Raw genomic sequence first — 14,822 nt, 5'->3', positions numbered from 1 at the left:
CTCCTTATCAAAATGTAGACAGTCCTTGAGTGACTTACAGAACTTCTGGGAACATCCTGTGCAGGCTTTGTGTATGTCTCAGATAGATCACCATTCAGAATGACTTCAGCCAGAGAGTTCACCAGCGGGGCGTGATGTATAATGAGGAAGACCTGGTGAAAGGCGGAAATGGGATACGAATTGAAGAGCTCAGTCCTCCAGTCTCTTCCTCCCCAAACCCAAATTCCCATCCCATTAAGGAGAAAGCTGCCCCTCAACTCTAGAGGGTTTCTTCTCCACCCTGCTGCCTGTTTGGCTAGCTGTTCTTCCTTGGGAATGCATCTACATCATCGCTGCTCAAGTGGAACATTGTGGGAAAGGATGGCCCAGCCAGCATGCGCCCTCCCGTGGCATGCCAGGTTCCATCATAAATAAGACCGTCAAGGTCTGGGGAAGGGGCAGTCATGATGAGATTCCAACACTGAAATTGTCCCAAACCCTGTTGTGAGTTTTACCATACTGGGGTCACAGTGGTGTTGCAGGTGGAAGCCACCAGAGTCAGAGGTAGGTCCAGTCAGTCTGGGATGTAGAGCAGAAAGCCCTGGTTGTCACTCACCTTCCTGCCTCATGTTCAGAAGAGTGGCTTTAGGAATCAGGGTGTTAACTGGCCTGTCCACACCGCTAGTATGTTTAAAAATGTAAAGGTGGGCAGTGAGACAGCTCAGCCAGTATGTCCGACAACCTGAGTTCAATACCCACAACCCACAGTAGTCGAGAACTGACTCTACAAAGTTGTCCTCTGGTCTCTACATGTACTGACTCCTACTTCATGTACACACACATTAATAATACATTTTAAAAATGTAAAGGCAACGGATGTCAACAGACATAGTACAGTCTATGTTATATCCATCATATACCTGGATCCCAGGCAAGTGTACAAATCCTAGCAGACAGATTTCTACCTATGGATTGACCCTTGTCCATTGACAGATCACTGCCTATGAACAGATAGATCACTGCCTATGGTTGGATTCCTGACTGTGGATGGATCTCTGTGTGCAGATATTTACCTGTAAACCAATCTCTGCTTGTGTACTGACTCTTGCCTGTGGACAATCTCTGCAAATAGATGGATCCCTGCAGGTAAACAGATCCTTGTAGGTGACTGCATGCAGTGCTCATTTTCCTGGTTCTAAGCCAGGAGCATGGTGGGTGGGATCTCTGCAGGAGCGACACAGAAGTGTGCCTAAGCCAGGCCATCTGCACCATGTTCTTGAGAAGAGAGGCAGCTTACTTTTAGGAGATGCCATCACCTGTCACACTAAATTGGTGCCACTGATGTGAATTTTCATGGTAGCTATGCTAAAGATATTTGTAAGCATGCATCAATTTTATAGGGATGTAGATGCTTTAAGGGCACAGCATTTAAACTCGAGTTTAAGTTTTCACACATCAGGCTACACTATAATTAAACTAAGTGACAGTGTGATGGAGGACGGCCTCAAGCCTCCCCCCCCCCCAATACTGCAATGCTGGCGAGTTTGTAACAAGTTTGTAATGGGCACTAAAGGCTGTAGTCCTAACTGGCCTGGAACTCACTATGTAGACCAGGCTGGCCATGAATTCTTGCCTGCACCTGCCTCATGAGTACTGGAATTAAAGACAGGAGCACTACACCTAGTTAGGGCTCAAGATCTTTAACTTAAATTTTGTTCTGCACTTATTTATTTAATTCTATGTGCATGTATGTGGGCATGTGAGTACCACCATAAGCATGTGGACATGAGAGAACAGACACAGGCAGGAGGTTCTTACCTTCTACCATGTAGGTTCTAGGTATCGAACTTGGTTCATCAGACTTGTCCTCAAGACTTTTACATGCTGAGACATTTTGCTAACCCAAGATTTTTAATATAGAAGAGCTCTTTTTAAGGGCTATGAAACTAAGGAACAATGAATTAAAGTTCTGTGGTTTGAGACATACTGAAGAAATGAGGTGCCTGAGCCACACGCCCTTCTCTAGAGAAGAGGCTGAGGGGCAGCCACAGGAGCTGGGGACCACGCTCCTCAGGAAAACCCACCCGAGTGATGCTCCAACAGCTGACGGGGTCATGACAAAGAGTTTCTTGGTTGGACTTGTAGCTTCCTGACCTGTTTGGGTCCTGCCAGACTCCCAGAATTCCTAGCAGGCAATGATGGCAGGTTTGTAACAAGTTTGTAATGGGCACAAAGGTCTGCCAGGAGAAGCTGTCCTGTACTGAGGTAGCAGAGGGGCCTGAGAAAGAACAGGCCTCAGACAGAGTTCTGAGCAAACAAAGTCTCTAGAATGAGGCTCCAGGATGCAAGAAGTGGTCAGGCTATGTCTGGATTTAATCAACCTCCCTACTGTGGGAAGATGGTAACTGAACCTCTTCTCAGGCCAGCAGGAGCCAGCATCACCCCAATCTTGAAACAGCAGGGGATCCAAGTAGAAGGGTATCTCACTAAAAGGAGATCAACCCTGCTACCATGGAAGGCATGGAGACAGAGCTCTAAGCAATCATCTGGCTATTTGACAGCTGGGTAAAGTGGCCCACGAATCTGGACTGCTAGTAATAAAAATATTTCTAAATATTTCTAAGTTATGTAACTGGGTCACCATGGAGTTTTTCCCATTCTTATAAATATTACATAGTTACAAGATGTGAAGGAGGAAACAGTTGTTTAAGGAGGGAGACAGGCAACTAACTAGCTTAAGATTCAAATCTCGGGCTGTGGCTGCTTTAGTATCCCTTAGAAGATGATCTGGAACCAGAACCCCCACAGCCCCTCTGCATATAGCCATGGCAAGGCTGTGTGTTAGACCACAGCTCTGAGTGTGCAGTCACCCAGCACTTGGAGCACATTTCTCTCATTTCTAAGCATCGTGAACAAAGGCCACACAAACTCACATCTCCAGGGATGGAGAGAGTATGAGCATGAGCCAGCTGCTGGGAAAGGTCACCTAGAAATCAATAGCACAGATGCCAGGCCTCACCGCCCTTTAGTTTCCATCCTCTCCCGAGAGGCTAAACTCTACTTGGTGTATGGAAAGCAGCAGTTTCCCTTGTGTTGGACTTTATTCCACAGAACTATGTAAGCATCTGGACACGGTACAGGACCACATTTGTTTAGGAGACATGGGATACACGACAAACATACCTGGGAGAGAAGATAGAGGGACACAGGCAGGCTGATTTTTGGCCGTTCTCCTCCCTAGTGAAGGACAGAGGAAACAGAGGTGGCTCTGGTTACAAAAGGCAAACAGAACACAAATCCTCAGTTCAGACAAGAAGTGCATCCCCTTCCCCACTGGGCTCTGAGATCAGCCTTCCCCTAAGAACCCTGCAGCACAGTCCTGTCTTGGCAGCTGATCCAATGGATGTGCTCACTTCCAAGGTTACAGCAGTGCTTGCTCCCCAGCTGGGCATCAAGGGCCCCAGAGGACAGGCCTTCATTACATGGGGAAGGTAGGACTTGGGGCCCTCTGGCCTCAAAAACAAAACAAAACAAAAACACAAAACAAACTGTGGCTTGCGCTCAGCTTCACGACTGCCCATGTTAGAGCAGTCCTGTGAGGGAGGGACCTATAGGCCCTGCGTTTTTGTGTCTTGTCCAAGGACAAAGGCAGAAATGACTCCAATCCTAGGTCTCAGTGATGCTCTCCAGAGCTGCTCCAGTGTGAGCCGGAGCTGTGACTTCCTTTTGCTTTATTTACTTATTAGTTGGAAGAATGCCTATGTTCTAGGTCCAAAAAGACACCATGCCTTTGGGGCACATCTAACGAGGTGCCTTGCAGGGAGAGAGCTTCTGCGGATACATCTGTGTTCCCTTGCCCTGCCTTCCTCTAACCCTAACTCTGAAGGGACAACTGAGGCCTCTCTTCCTGAAGCAGCTTTTCTCCTAGGGACCCCAGAACCAGCCACTCATGGTACTACTTAGAAACAGGTTACTCATATAGATGGCCTGTCCTAACCCAAGCCTGTTCAACTAGGTGAACTCCCTGAAATGAGATGGCCTCCCAGGAAGTCACTATCCCCTACCCCATGGAGGAATCAGGCTGACAACTTGTATGTAATCAGGAGACCTTTCCCTGAGCATGCTCCAGCACTTCCTATGCATTTCATATGAAAGTTCTGATGCTGACTGGTAATTCTCTGAGAATTAGCTCGAGTGAGCACCAGAGAAAGCTATGGGACAGCACACCCATAGAAGGGTGCACAGGAGCGCAGAGGCTGAGTTCTAGGGGATCACACTTCCCTGACACCAGCAATGTTACATTTCTTGGTCATATTCTCGTCAAGAACAGAAGGCCAGTGAGCTTTGAAAGACCTTTCCCTGGGGTGTGAGGCTTTGCTACTTCCACCCTCGCTCCCAGAGGCTGTCCCTCAGAAGACGCAGGCAAGAGGCAGGCTGTGGTCTAGCTGCAGACTCACCTTGTCGGGGTTCTCCAGGGAGTACACGTAGAGCGGCAGGAAAAGCCTGTTGAGCAAGTGGTCGGTGAGCACGTCATTGAGGAACTCGCAGTTGATGATCAGGATGTCGTTGAGATAGTGCAGGTGGTCCAAGTGCTCAGCCACCAGGTCACTCAGTTTCCCCCGATTCCGGTGCCTGCAAGAGAAATGCTCCTCTCAGTGCAGAGGCCAAGGCTTGGGGCCTTGAGCATAAACACAAGACACAGGTGGAGACACATTCACTCCAGCCTCTAAGCTAGTGTAAGCTAGTGCAGATAATGTACACTAGGGAAGCTAGTGTAGACAGTCTCTTGATTACACTGCCCCTGACAGGGGCAGCCAAAAGAATAATACACAGGACCACTGAAAAACATTTTAGAACTCTTGGGGCTCTTTCCCCCTGATGGTCTTGGCCCAGGCACCCTACAACTGCAACTCAAACAAGTCAGGGTAAGCTAAGCAAAGAAAAACAGTGAAGCCTTTGTGGGAAGCCATTGCATAATAGTAGTCTAGTCACCGGCCAACATGGTAAGATTCCTCAGCTCCCATATGACCAGTGCTAACAGAGCCACAAATCCCAGCGAGCCAAGTACTCCAGAGGTAAGGAGGAATCATGAAGAAGGCCTTACTCCAAAGCTCTGGCTCCCACATGGCGGGACACAGAACCAAGACACACTCTTCCTCAAGCCCTCGCTGGAGGCATCTGTGACCTTGCAGCAAGCAACAACCATGCTGCCTGCTTGCAGGGTGCAGTCAAAGGACAGAGTCAAAGAAGCCAGAAACAGTTCACGACCTCGAAAGCAGAAAGTGGGCAAAGAGCAATCAGCGGGGAGCAGCGCACTGTACCTGCATCAGGATTACTACTACCCAAGTTATAGATGGATGTTTCAGAAGGCATGAGATTTGGAAAAGCCAGAGCAAAGAGAGTGTTCTAATGGGGCCACCACTAGTGAAAACCCACTATTGACATTTGGGACCTACTACCTGACAGTTGGATTTTCATGTTTTACTCTCTCCCGCTAGACGATCTAAAATGTGTTTAAGATCCTTCTAGAAGTAACATGTTTCAGGCAGGAAAGAGGCTTAGATTTGCTTTCCCCTAATTTGGTGCAGTTACTCCACACCTTTACAAGATACCAATCAGAAATCTGCTGTGCAAAGCCCAAATATAGTAAGAATCTATGATCCCACCTTACCAGAGACCCAGAAAACACACACACACACACACAAAATGTTCCATACTACTCCTCTAAGATACCATAAAAAATAAGTTTAGTAGGTTTTTAATATACCTCACTTTTTAATGTTTCCTTCAGAAAAACTTTACTGAAGTGCTCTGGTGAGTTTAACAGCATCTGTCATATCCGACCCAGCTACCCCAATCCAGAGAAAAAAACTGTGTGTGTGAAACTGGGGACTAAGCCTAGAGCCTCATGTGGCTTTGACACATATTCTACAACAGAGCTCCTCCCCTAGCCTTCTTTGTACTTTATTTTGAGACAGTCTTACTAAGTTGCCCAGGCTGTTGGCCTGGAACCCACTCTGTAGCCAAGACAGGCCTTGGGCTTTTGATCTTCTTGCTGACACATCCTGAGGATCTGGGACGCCAGGCCTGAGCTAGCAGGCCCAGTTGAGGAAGGCTTAATCATCGGCCCTCTGTGAAGAGAGTCCCTCCGCCCTCTGTGGAACCTGTACTGCTCCCCACTCTGCAGCTGAGCCTTTGTAGGTGCTGTTCATTGGACTCTCCTCGCCACAGACCTCTGCCCCATAGTACTTACTGGGTAACTAGGTTGACACTATCATAACTGGTCACTGCAGAGCTCCACAGAAGACGTTGAGTTCACGTCCTTCCATGATAGCTGTGATCCACATGGCTCTTATCTTCCAGAAGGTCCAGTCAGCCCAACCCCACCATTTCCCTAGCCTCATTTCTTTCCCAGTGCTGCCTGGCTCCCCTTGTCCAGGAGACTTCCTTTTGGATCCCTCCAGTATCCTGATCCCATCTGTGTACTTTTTACAAGGCTAGGCAAAGCCTGTCCTTGGAGCCTTGTTCTTAGTTGGTGGTAAAGTAATGTCAAGAGGCTTTTCAGTTGTCCTGACTTGGAAAAGTGTTATTCGCCATGGGATTCAAGAGGCAGGCCGTGCAGGCTGCTCAGCATTCTGCAAAGCAAAGTGCCCAGTTCAGAAGGCCAACAGTACCAAGACAGAAAAAGCCACTGTGGAACTTCAAGTCCTCACTCTGAGGACGCGGTCACCACCACCATCTTAAATCGTGTCTTAAAGGTTTTCTTGAGATGCGATTCCCTGATAAAGAAAACTCATTCATTTCATGTACATAATGTAATGGGTTTCTTACACTGTTGTTCTTGGAGTGCTAGCAGTTGAACTTAAGGCCTCAGCAAGTGCTCTCTGAGGCCCCATGTATGTTCATCACATCTGCTTTGTAACATTTTCAATCTTGTCTGTCAAAAGCCCTGTACTCAGCAGCAGCAGCAGCAGCAGCTTTCTGACCTGCTCCCAGAAACACCCCCTCATCCTGTATCCCAGCCCTAGGAAACCTCTCATCCACTCTGTCTTTAGATTTGTTCTTTCTGGGCATTCATCCTGGGCTGTGAGGTGCTTGTGTCTGCTCCCTCACTCAGGCCATGTTTTAGAGGTTTATCAGAGCATGTGTGAGCACTTCAGACCAGTCATGGGAAGCACTACTTCACTGCATGGACAGATCCCATTGTGGCCATTTTGTGTTCTGTGTGGAAAGAGGGTACAGTATATGTGCATGTGTTTGTGTGTGGTGCCTGTGTGTGCTGTCTTTTGTGAAGGACAGGGTATCTCACTGGTCTGGAACTTACCAAGTACACTAGCTGGCCGAAAAGCTCCAGAGACTTGCCTTTTCAGTCACTGGACCCTGCACTTCCATGTAGTTTCCAGGGATAGAACTCAGGTCCTTAGGTTTGTGAGGCAAGGGCTTTAGCAAGTCACCCATCCACTACATTTTGGTGATTCACACACCCTCATTTTCTGATCAGCAGCTTCACAGCCCCAGCTAGAGGCAGTATTGCTCCAGAGCCCATAAGGAGGCACATGGGAAAATTCCAACTTCCCACCACCCCAAACAGGGGAGCAGAGCCTTCTGCAGCCTGGAGTCCTGACTGCCTGCGTAGACACAAGTGCTGCTCTCCTCTCTACTTTTGCTTGGTAGAAACACACATCCTCAGCACCCTGTTCTCCAATGAGACAGCTGGAACACTACTTACTCCTCATCTGTCTGCACACAGTTGTCAAGTTCGATCACATGGCTCCCAATGAACCAGACCAAATTGGAGAAGTACGGGACAGCGGTTTTGTCTCGGATGTAGTGCAGCATGGCCTGGTTATCCACTAAGAGGACGCACAAAAGAAGAGATAGTAAGCCACCAAAATAATTCAAGGACAGTTTAAAAAAACAAAACAAAACACCCAAACAAACCAAAAATCACCATGAAACACCTTGCTACCATCTGAGACTCTGTCTTTCCTGAAAATAGTTGGAAATATTTATCTTAGTTATCACACAAAGCTGTGCTGGTGCTCTTCTCTCAACTAACACACTTAGTCATTACTGTTATAACTGAGGGAGGGACACTCAGTGCACTGGAGAGACTGTACATCAGCAAGGACAAGGCCTGACTACACTGAGAATGCAGCACCCTCAAACCAACTCTCCTGCATTTACTCGTAAGGCAAGCTCAGAAAGAGGAAAACCAGAGGTTAATAACTTACATGACACTGGAATAAGGAACAGGAATCGGCATTGGAGGAAAGGCAAAAACAGACAACAGTTAACAGGGTTAGGAACTGGGAAGGTGAGACAGCGGCCCAGAAGGACAAAGCCTAGTCAGGAGGCATCTAAACCAAAAGACACAGTTAGAAGAGAGCAAGAGAAAACAGAGCATAGGACAGTGGAACCAACTGTGCATGGCCAAGGCTGCAAACTCAGAAGTCTGCCAGGTCAATGGCTGCACAGCGAACCAAGTCTGAAGGCTGGGAGAGCAAATAGGGGGTTGGAGCCCTAGCAACAATTGCTTCTCAGCCTTTAACCACTTAATTCCCCATGGGAGTGTGGGCCCTGAATACCCAAATGCACATCTTCAAGTCAGAAATGCACACTGTAAAAACTCCAAATTTTTAAATTTTAAAGCAAACACACACACACACTTTCTTTTTAAAGACAAGGTATTCCTGGATGTTCTGTATATTTTTTTCCATCTGAGCCAACTAAAATGTGTCTGAGGGATGGTTTGTGTCTACAGACTCTCATTTTGCAATCTGGCTGGACCAAATTAGGCTCTGAGAAAAAGCTCTTAAATTAAATTTAAGGTGACCTTCCCTGGCACTCAACTGGTATTGCATCTCAAGTAATACCACCTTGACTCATGAAAGTCAAAGCCCCTGAATGGCCAAGAAACTAGAGGCCCAGCTTCACTGTGGTTTCCATAAGGAAATTAATCAGCCTTTAGGGATTGTCTTAAGAGGGCCAGTTCCAGCTCCAAAACCTTGCAGGCAGGCAGGCAGCCTGTACGCCAGCCCCGCAGGCCTTGTGGAAGACGCTGTACTGGACACAGGATGGAGCATTACATACATCTGAGAGGAAGGAAGGAAGGACTGTTAACACTGGCCTTGGTGGCTGGCTGGGAATACAATACTGCCTCCTGCTGCTTGTGATGTGAAATGCTCTCATGCATTAACTGTAACTGTATTTTATAAGCCAAAACACAAAAATTTAAAGCTAAAATTTTCAAGACAGTTTTACTTTATCTAATTAGCTTATGGCCACTCCAACCCCTCAAAGACTTCTTGGGATAGACTAACGTGGGGCAGCAGCAGGGAACAATGCTAGAGCATACAGCTCAAAGATTTCCACAAGGAACAGTGATATGCCTGCAAGTCTCTGTCAGACAAGCAGCCATTGCTCATACTAAGGCAAGGTCTCCAGTAACTTGGAACTGTGTTTGTGAGCTTGGGAGCCAGCACTTGGCTTATGACCTGAAGCCCAAGTGCACGAGGAAACTTACCTTTGTAGACATTCAAGGTGATGGTTCTCACGGCAATTCGAACCATGCTTTCGGGATGATTGAAGAACTTGATGGCTTCTGTGTACAGGGCAAAGTCATTGGTGTGCTAAAACAAAAAATGGTCCCAAAAGTTACAAATCCAAAGACGGACCTGCTCCCAAACCTTTCTGAAATGTGTCAGACTGTGATAGAACAGAACAAAACCAAAGTAAAACACACCAGATGTCACCATGATGGGAGGTGAGGAAGCCAGGGAAGAGAAATGTACACAGAATGTCTGAGCTGGCCTCCATGTTCAGCTGTGTGAGGAGGGATTTCTGAGTCCACTTCTTCTAGTGTGTGCTAGTACCCCACCTATAACACTGGGGTACTAGCACACACTCCCTGGCCTCTAGGACAAAGTGAGGTCATTTCTGGTCCAGTCTCTGCCTGGCCCGCGGCAGAAGAGTGCTAGTTACTTATGTCACAGCTGGCTGATTAAAGACCAAGTTGGACTAGGTTCAAGCATGTCTTGGCGGTTATACCATTCTCCATTTGGAAACACTAAAAGTGTAGCATTATCAGGGAGGCAGAGGGTCTTAGGTGTCTCCTGCTGTTAAAAGGGGACAAAGAGAACCAATTAAATGGCTCAGAACAAGACTCACTGCCTTAGCCTGAGAGGACGGAGTAAAACTGCCCTGGCAGTGTACTTTGCTGCCCTCCTGTGGCCAATGTTCCTATATCGTTCAGGGACCCAGTCTGTGTGAGTGGCTCAGGAGAGGGGATGGTAGATAGAGATCCTCTAAGCTAGCCCTTCCTGGAATGGAGGAGGATACGCAAAATAACAACAGGGCAATTATAAGAGCAATTCATTTTGAGGACTGGCAATCAAGTATGAATCTAAAAAGTGGAAACTACTAACCTGGTTCAGACAAACACAGACAAAAACCAAAAAGTCCACAAGGCTTCTGGGATGTGCAGCTCTTCCAGACTCCTGACTGCTGCCCTCCCACTCCGACTCAGAAGGCACCCGAGCAAAAACCACTCTGGCCCTCACTCTGCTCCGGGTTTTCTTCCACATGGGGAGCCTTTGCGTGAAAGCTGCTCCCTGGGCATGTTTATCAAGCACCTACTATGCGCCAGGACCAGGAGTCTAGCATGTTATTTTCTCAAGTGCATTCATGGTTTTGGCCCTTGGCTAGCATTTCCTTCTGAGAGACTAATGAATCATGAAAATCAAGGTTCACTGTTGCCATACAACGAGAGTTGATGGATGGTTTTTGCCCAAACTCAGAAAGTTTGGGATTGTGGTCTGACTTCAAAAACAGGCTTTGAGCATGTGGGACAACCACTTAGGTGATATCTGCCACACAAATGACATGCAGCTGGCTGTATGACATCTAGCTTCCAAGGCAGTCCCCAAACATGTTCACCACCTGTGTCACACTCATGCTGGATCCGCCCACAGAGGCAGATCATGCCTGTGTGACCAAAGAGTATGCTAGAAGTAAGTGTGTGACATGGAGCACAGACAGCCGCAGTGCACGTGTATGTGAGTGAGTGAGTGTGAGTGGCACAAGGCTGGCATGGATAGCATCACTGCTTACCGTGGTCTGCTGGGTGACTCACTCTAGAGAAGTCAGCCCTGGGAAGAGGCCCCTGAACAGGAGCTGTGGTATCCCACGCATAACCAGATTCAGCTAAACACCACGACAGTGAAGCAGACACTCCAGCCACATTCCAGCCTCCAGAGGACATCAGCCTCTTGGGGCACTGAGTAAAATAGCTCTAGTCAGCCAAGCCTGAAGTCCAACACACTGAGAAGACTGGTGCGACTCTAATCAGTGGGACATGGGGAGAAGTCTGAGGGAGAATTCTCAGACTTTTCTAAGAAAGTTCTCTCAAAAGGGATACGAGAGAGGAAATGGTATCAGAAATTCTGACAACAGCATGTGATTGAATGATATCTGGAGCACTGGCAATCACACGGCCACATGGAACCAAGCCTTGAGCAGATGCCAGTTGCAGTTACTGAGCAGGAAGCTGGAAAACCCTGGGCCCTTCCTACAGTGAGTCAGCACGTAAGTGAGGCAGAGCGCAGCTGCCATTTGTACTTTAAGCATATGAGCTAAACTGACCTTAATCTCAAGCTCCTTGGCGCTGTAAGAGTAGCTCTCCCAGGAATGGGAGGGACCTAACCCCTCAAGGAGAGCTGTGCGAGTCTATCACTTCACACAACCCTGAAGCTAGAATCTCATCTAGTGAATCCCTCAAACCCAGAGCACCTCATTTCTCAAAGGAGGGGGCTCGGAGAGGCCTGCAAGTTCTCTTGTCACACTGCAAGGAGCAGAAAAGCTGGACCTAAATGGAGTTTCTGTTGTTTCCAACAAGGTAACCTCTGGACATTTTCCTCCCTGCCAAGTAAGCTGAAGTTTACATTAAAATAGCAAGAAAATTTGTTCAATTAAAGAAAAAAGTTTGTGTCTGGTGTGGTGGTGCACACCTTTAGTCCCAGCACTTGGGAACAGGGGCAGGTGGTTCTCCATGAGTTTGAGGTCAGCCTGGTCTACAGCGTGAGTGCCTAGACAACAGAGGTTACACAGAGAAGCCCTGTCTCAAAAATCAAAAGGAAAAGAAGAAAAGAGTAAAAAGTTTGTGGGGTTCCTCCTAGCCAGTTCTGAGGACCAGAGTGCCAGTCCCAGCACTCACCTAACAAGCCTGGCCTGGCCTGGCATGCCTCTAACCCCACCATGGAGACAAGCAGAGACTGGAGGTCATCTAGGCTTGCTGGCTGCCAGCCTACCTGCAAGATGCAAACAAGCTCCTGGTCCAGGAAGAGATCCAAAAGAACAAACCAGAGAGGGACAAAGTAGGAATTTTACAGCCCTTGCTTGGCCCCACAAACCCAGAACACACATGTACACACTTGAACACATGCCCCTGTGCATGCACACACACACACACACACCACATATTTTAAAACAAAACAATTTATTTAAGTATGCCAAAGTCTGTGCTTAGGAAAGTGCTTTGTAGAGCAAAGGCCTCCACGCTTGGACTAGCTTGACGCACACACCTGCTGGGCGCCACTCACCTCATTGTAAAAGAAATGGACAGTGTGGTTGTTGAGCTTCAGTGAAAGTGTTTTCAGGAACGATATGTAATACGCCATGATCTCCTCGTCGGAAAAGTCAAATTTATGCACAATGATGGAGTTGACATAGTTATTAGACAGCAAATAATCTAGGAGAGAGAACACAAGGTGCAACAGGTGAGCCCGTGCTGGAGGAAACGCCAGCACAGGAAATGCCGCTGAGTAACAAGCACAACTCCACCAGCGAGCACAAAGAGCGGCTTAACCTCTACCTGTCAAAGAACCCACACACTACACAGGCCCACCAGGCCCTCCCAGGGAGGAGCCTGTGGCCTCCTTTGTGAACCCAAAGAGACAGACTCAAGCATGTTTTCTGTTCACTGCTAGCCCAGATCAGAATAGCAGAAAGGGCTGCATGTGTCTCCAATCTCTATCTACTGACAATCTCATAAGAATCCCTTTATCCCCACCATGTGTCTAACATCAGGTTAACCACCTCAGGTCCTAATTCCCCAACACTTACCTGGTTCTAAGGGGAACAGCACTACTCACACCCTTGACCTCTGTCGGGGAGGCTGGCAATGTCAACCGAGCATATACCTTATGAAGGAATACACCCAAGATAGTGAACTAACCTAGCCAGCAAGATCAGCTAAACCAACCCTAGTGATCACCATGGTGAAAGATAATGCAGCCAGACTGCCCTTGTGTCTCTGATACCTGAGGCAGCTCTTGGGACCAGCTCCAAGTGAGGCCAGGAGAGGGGGGTGGGGCCTAAAAATCTTGACTACATTGTTAAGTAAGTCATGGTCACAAGTGCTCCAGGTAAGCTTGCTATATGTGGACATGGCACTGTATAGAACCTCAAGCTCCTGCACACACACATTTAACACTCAAGCATGTGAGCCTCAGGTGTCTGCTTAAGGGAAATAGATGCAGATGTATGCTGTGCAGGCCCCACTCAGTTAAGGCCCGGTGTGTCTGCAGTTCCTTCGGAAGCTTGTTCATACCCCTGCCCTGTCAGCATCTTCTCTCAAGGCAGGGAACCACTCCAACCCCATCTCTATAGACTTGTGCATCTGCTTGTGAACCTTACACAGAGGAGTCAGACAGGATGAGGGTATCAGTGTCTGGCCCCGAACTCATTACTGCATCTGAGTGTTGTCATAGAAACAGGATGAGGCTGTCAGTGTCTGGTCTCTCTCATCACTGCGTCTGAATGTTGTCATAGCCACACTACCTCCCCCTCTTTGCTGCTATCTAGTGCATTTTAAAAACTGTCCCCACCTTACTTATCCACCTATGATTTACCATGTAACATAATACTTAGGTGCTTCTGATAACTGGAACACTTGTGATCTGGCAATGGGAACAGGAGAAGGAAATTAGGACATCTGAGTGAGTTCTGTATTTATAGGCCAGTTGTTTTGGGGCCACAAATGGCACAAAAGCTAGCAGCTTAAGGTGTGTGAAGAAAGTCTGGCTACATTCTACACCTGGGACAGCCACAAGGTTCATCTGCTCCTCACAGGGGCTTTTTAAAGTCCTCTACAAGGCTCTGTGGGGGTTAGGGATCAGTAAAGGGGCCCATTATGTGGCTGGGATTTTTCTACTACCCCCTCACTGTGGCTGACATTCTGTGGTATTCTGTTATAATAAACCTGGGAGTCAGTAAGTAATCTCGGTCTCTTGGGCCTCTGTTACTTAGGTCACCAAACAAAGAGGCAACAGTAGCATCTGTGCAATGCCTCCCTGTAATAGCGTAATAGTGAAAACCTGGAAAGCACCTAGATGCCCACAGTCAGGTTCATTTAATATCACTATAGATCAGGGAGAGTCACATGCAGGAACTGCAGAGTGAGTAGGACGGCCTGCATGGCTGGGTGCAGGGTGGGAGGCTACAGGCACCTGACTGCACTTCTGTGATTATGTTCTACTGTTTTACAATGACTCCCCCACTAAAACTAAAAAGTAAAAATAAAAGCAGCGGGGCATATGGCATACATACACTGTGATGGTGGCACTCAGAGACTGAAGCAGAGCTGGGTGTTGTGGCCCACGCCTTTAATCCCAGCACTTTGGAAGCTGAGGCAGGAAGACTGAGAGTTTGAGGCCAAACTACACTACAAAGAGAACACTGCCTCAAAAGCTATTTTTAATAAACTGTCCTGAAAGCAGAGGTGTGTGTCTGCTGGGCTTCGCAGGCAGCTCCCACACTGCTCCCACTTCCTTTTTTTTTTTTTT

The 14,822-nt window shown here is 47.7% G+C and overlaps 1 protein-coding gene across 5 annotated transcripts in view; it reads right to left on the bottom strand.

Moving 5' to 3' along the window:
* The window catches only part of Clec16a (C-type lectin domain containing 16A), a 205,698-nt gene that overhangs the window by 167,502 nt on the left and 23,374 nt on the right, over positions 1-14,822 (bottom strand). For 3 of the 5 annotated variants that reach the window (XM_029470212.1, XM_029470213.1, XM_029470210.1), the window contains exons 4-10: positions 12,579-12,727; positions 9,506-9,611; positions 8,214-8,219; positions 7,709-7,832; positions 4,437-4,611; positions 3,163-3,216; positions 39-152 (exon numbers count right to left, since the gene is read on the bottom strand). In XM_029470212.1, the coding sequence (XP_029326072.1) occupies positions 39-152; positions 3,163-3,216; positions 4,437-4,611; positions 7,709-7,832; positions 8,214-8,219; positions 9,506-9,611; positions 12,579-12,727 (728 nt within the window). The remainder of the gene's footprint in view (positions 1-38; positions 153-3,162; positions 3,217-4,436; positions 4,612-7,708; positions 7,833-8,213; positions 8,220-9,505; positions 9,612-12,578; positions 12,728-14,822) is intronic. The other 2 variants (XM_021184743.1, XM_029470211.1) reach the window with 1 other exon arrangement.

This window comes from Mus caroli, chromosome 16 (assembly GCF_900094665.2).
Source record: "Mus caroli chromosome 16, CAROLI_EIJ_v1.1, whole genome shotgun sequence".
Classification (NCBI taxonomy): domain Eukaryota; kingdom Metazoa; phylum Chordata; class Mammalia; order Rodentia; family Muridae; genus Mus; species Mus caroli.
The sequence above is the reverse complement of the archived record's forward strand: the minus strand, read 5'-3'. Positions and strand labels throughout refer to the sequence as shown.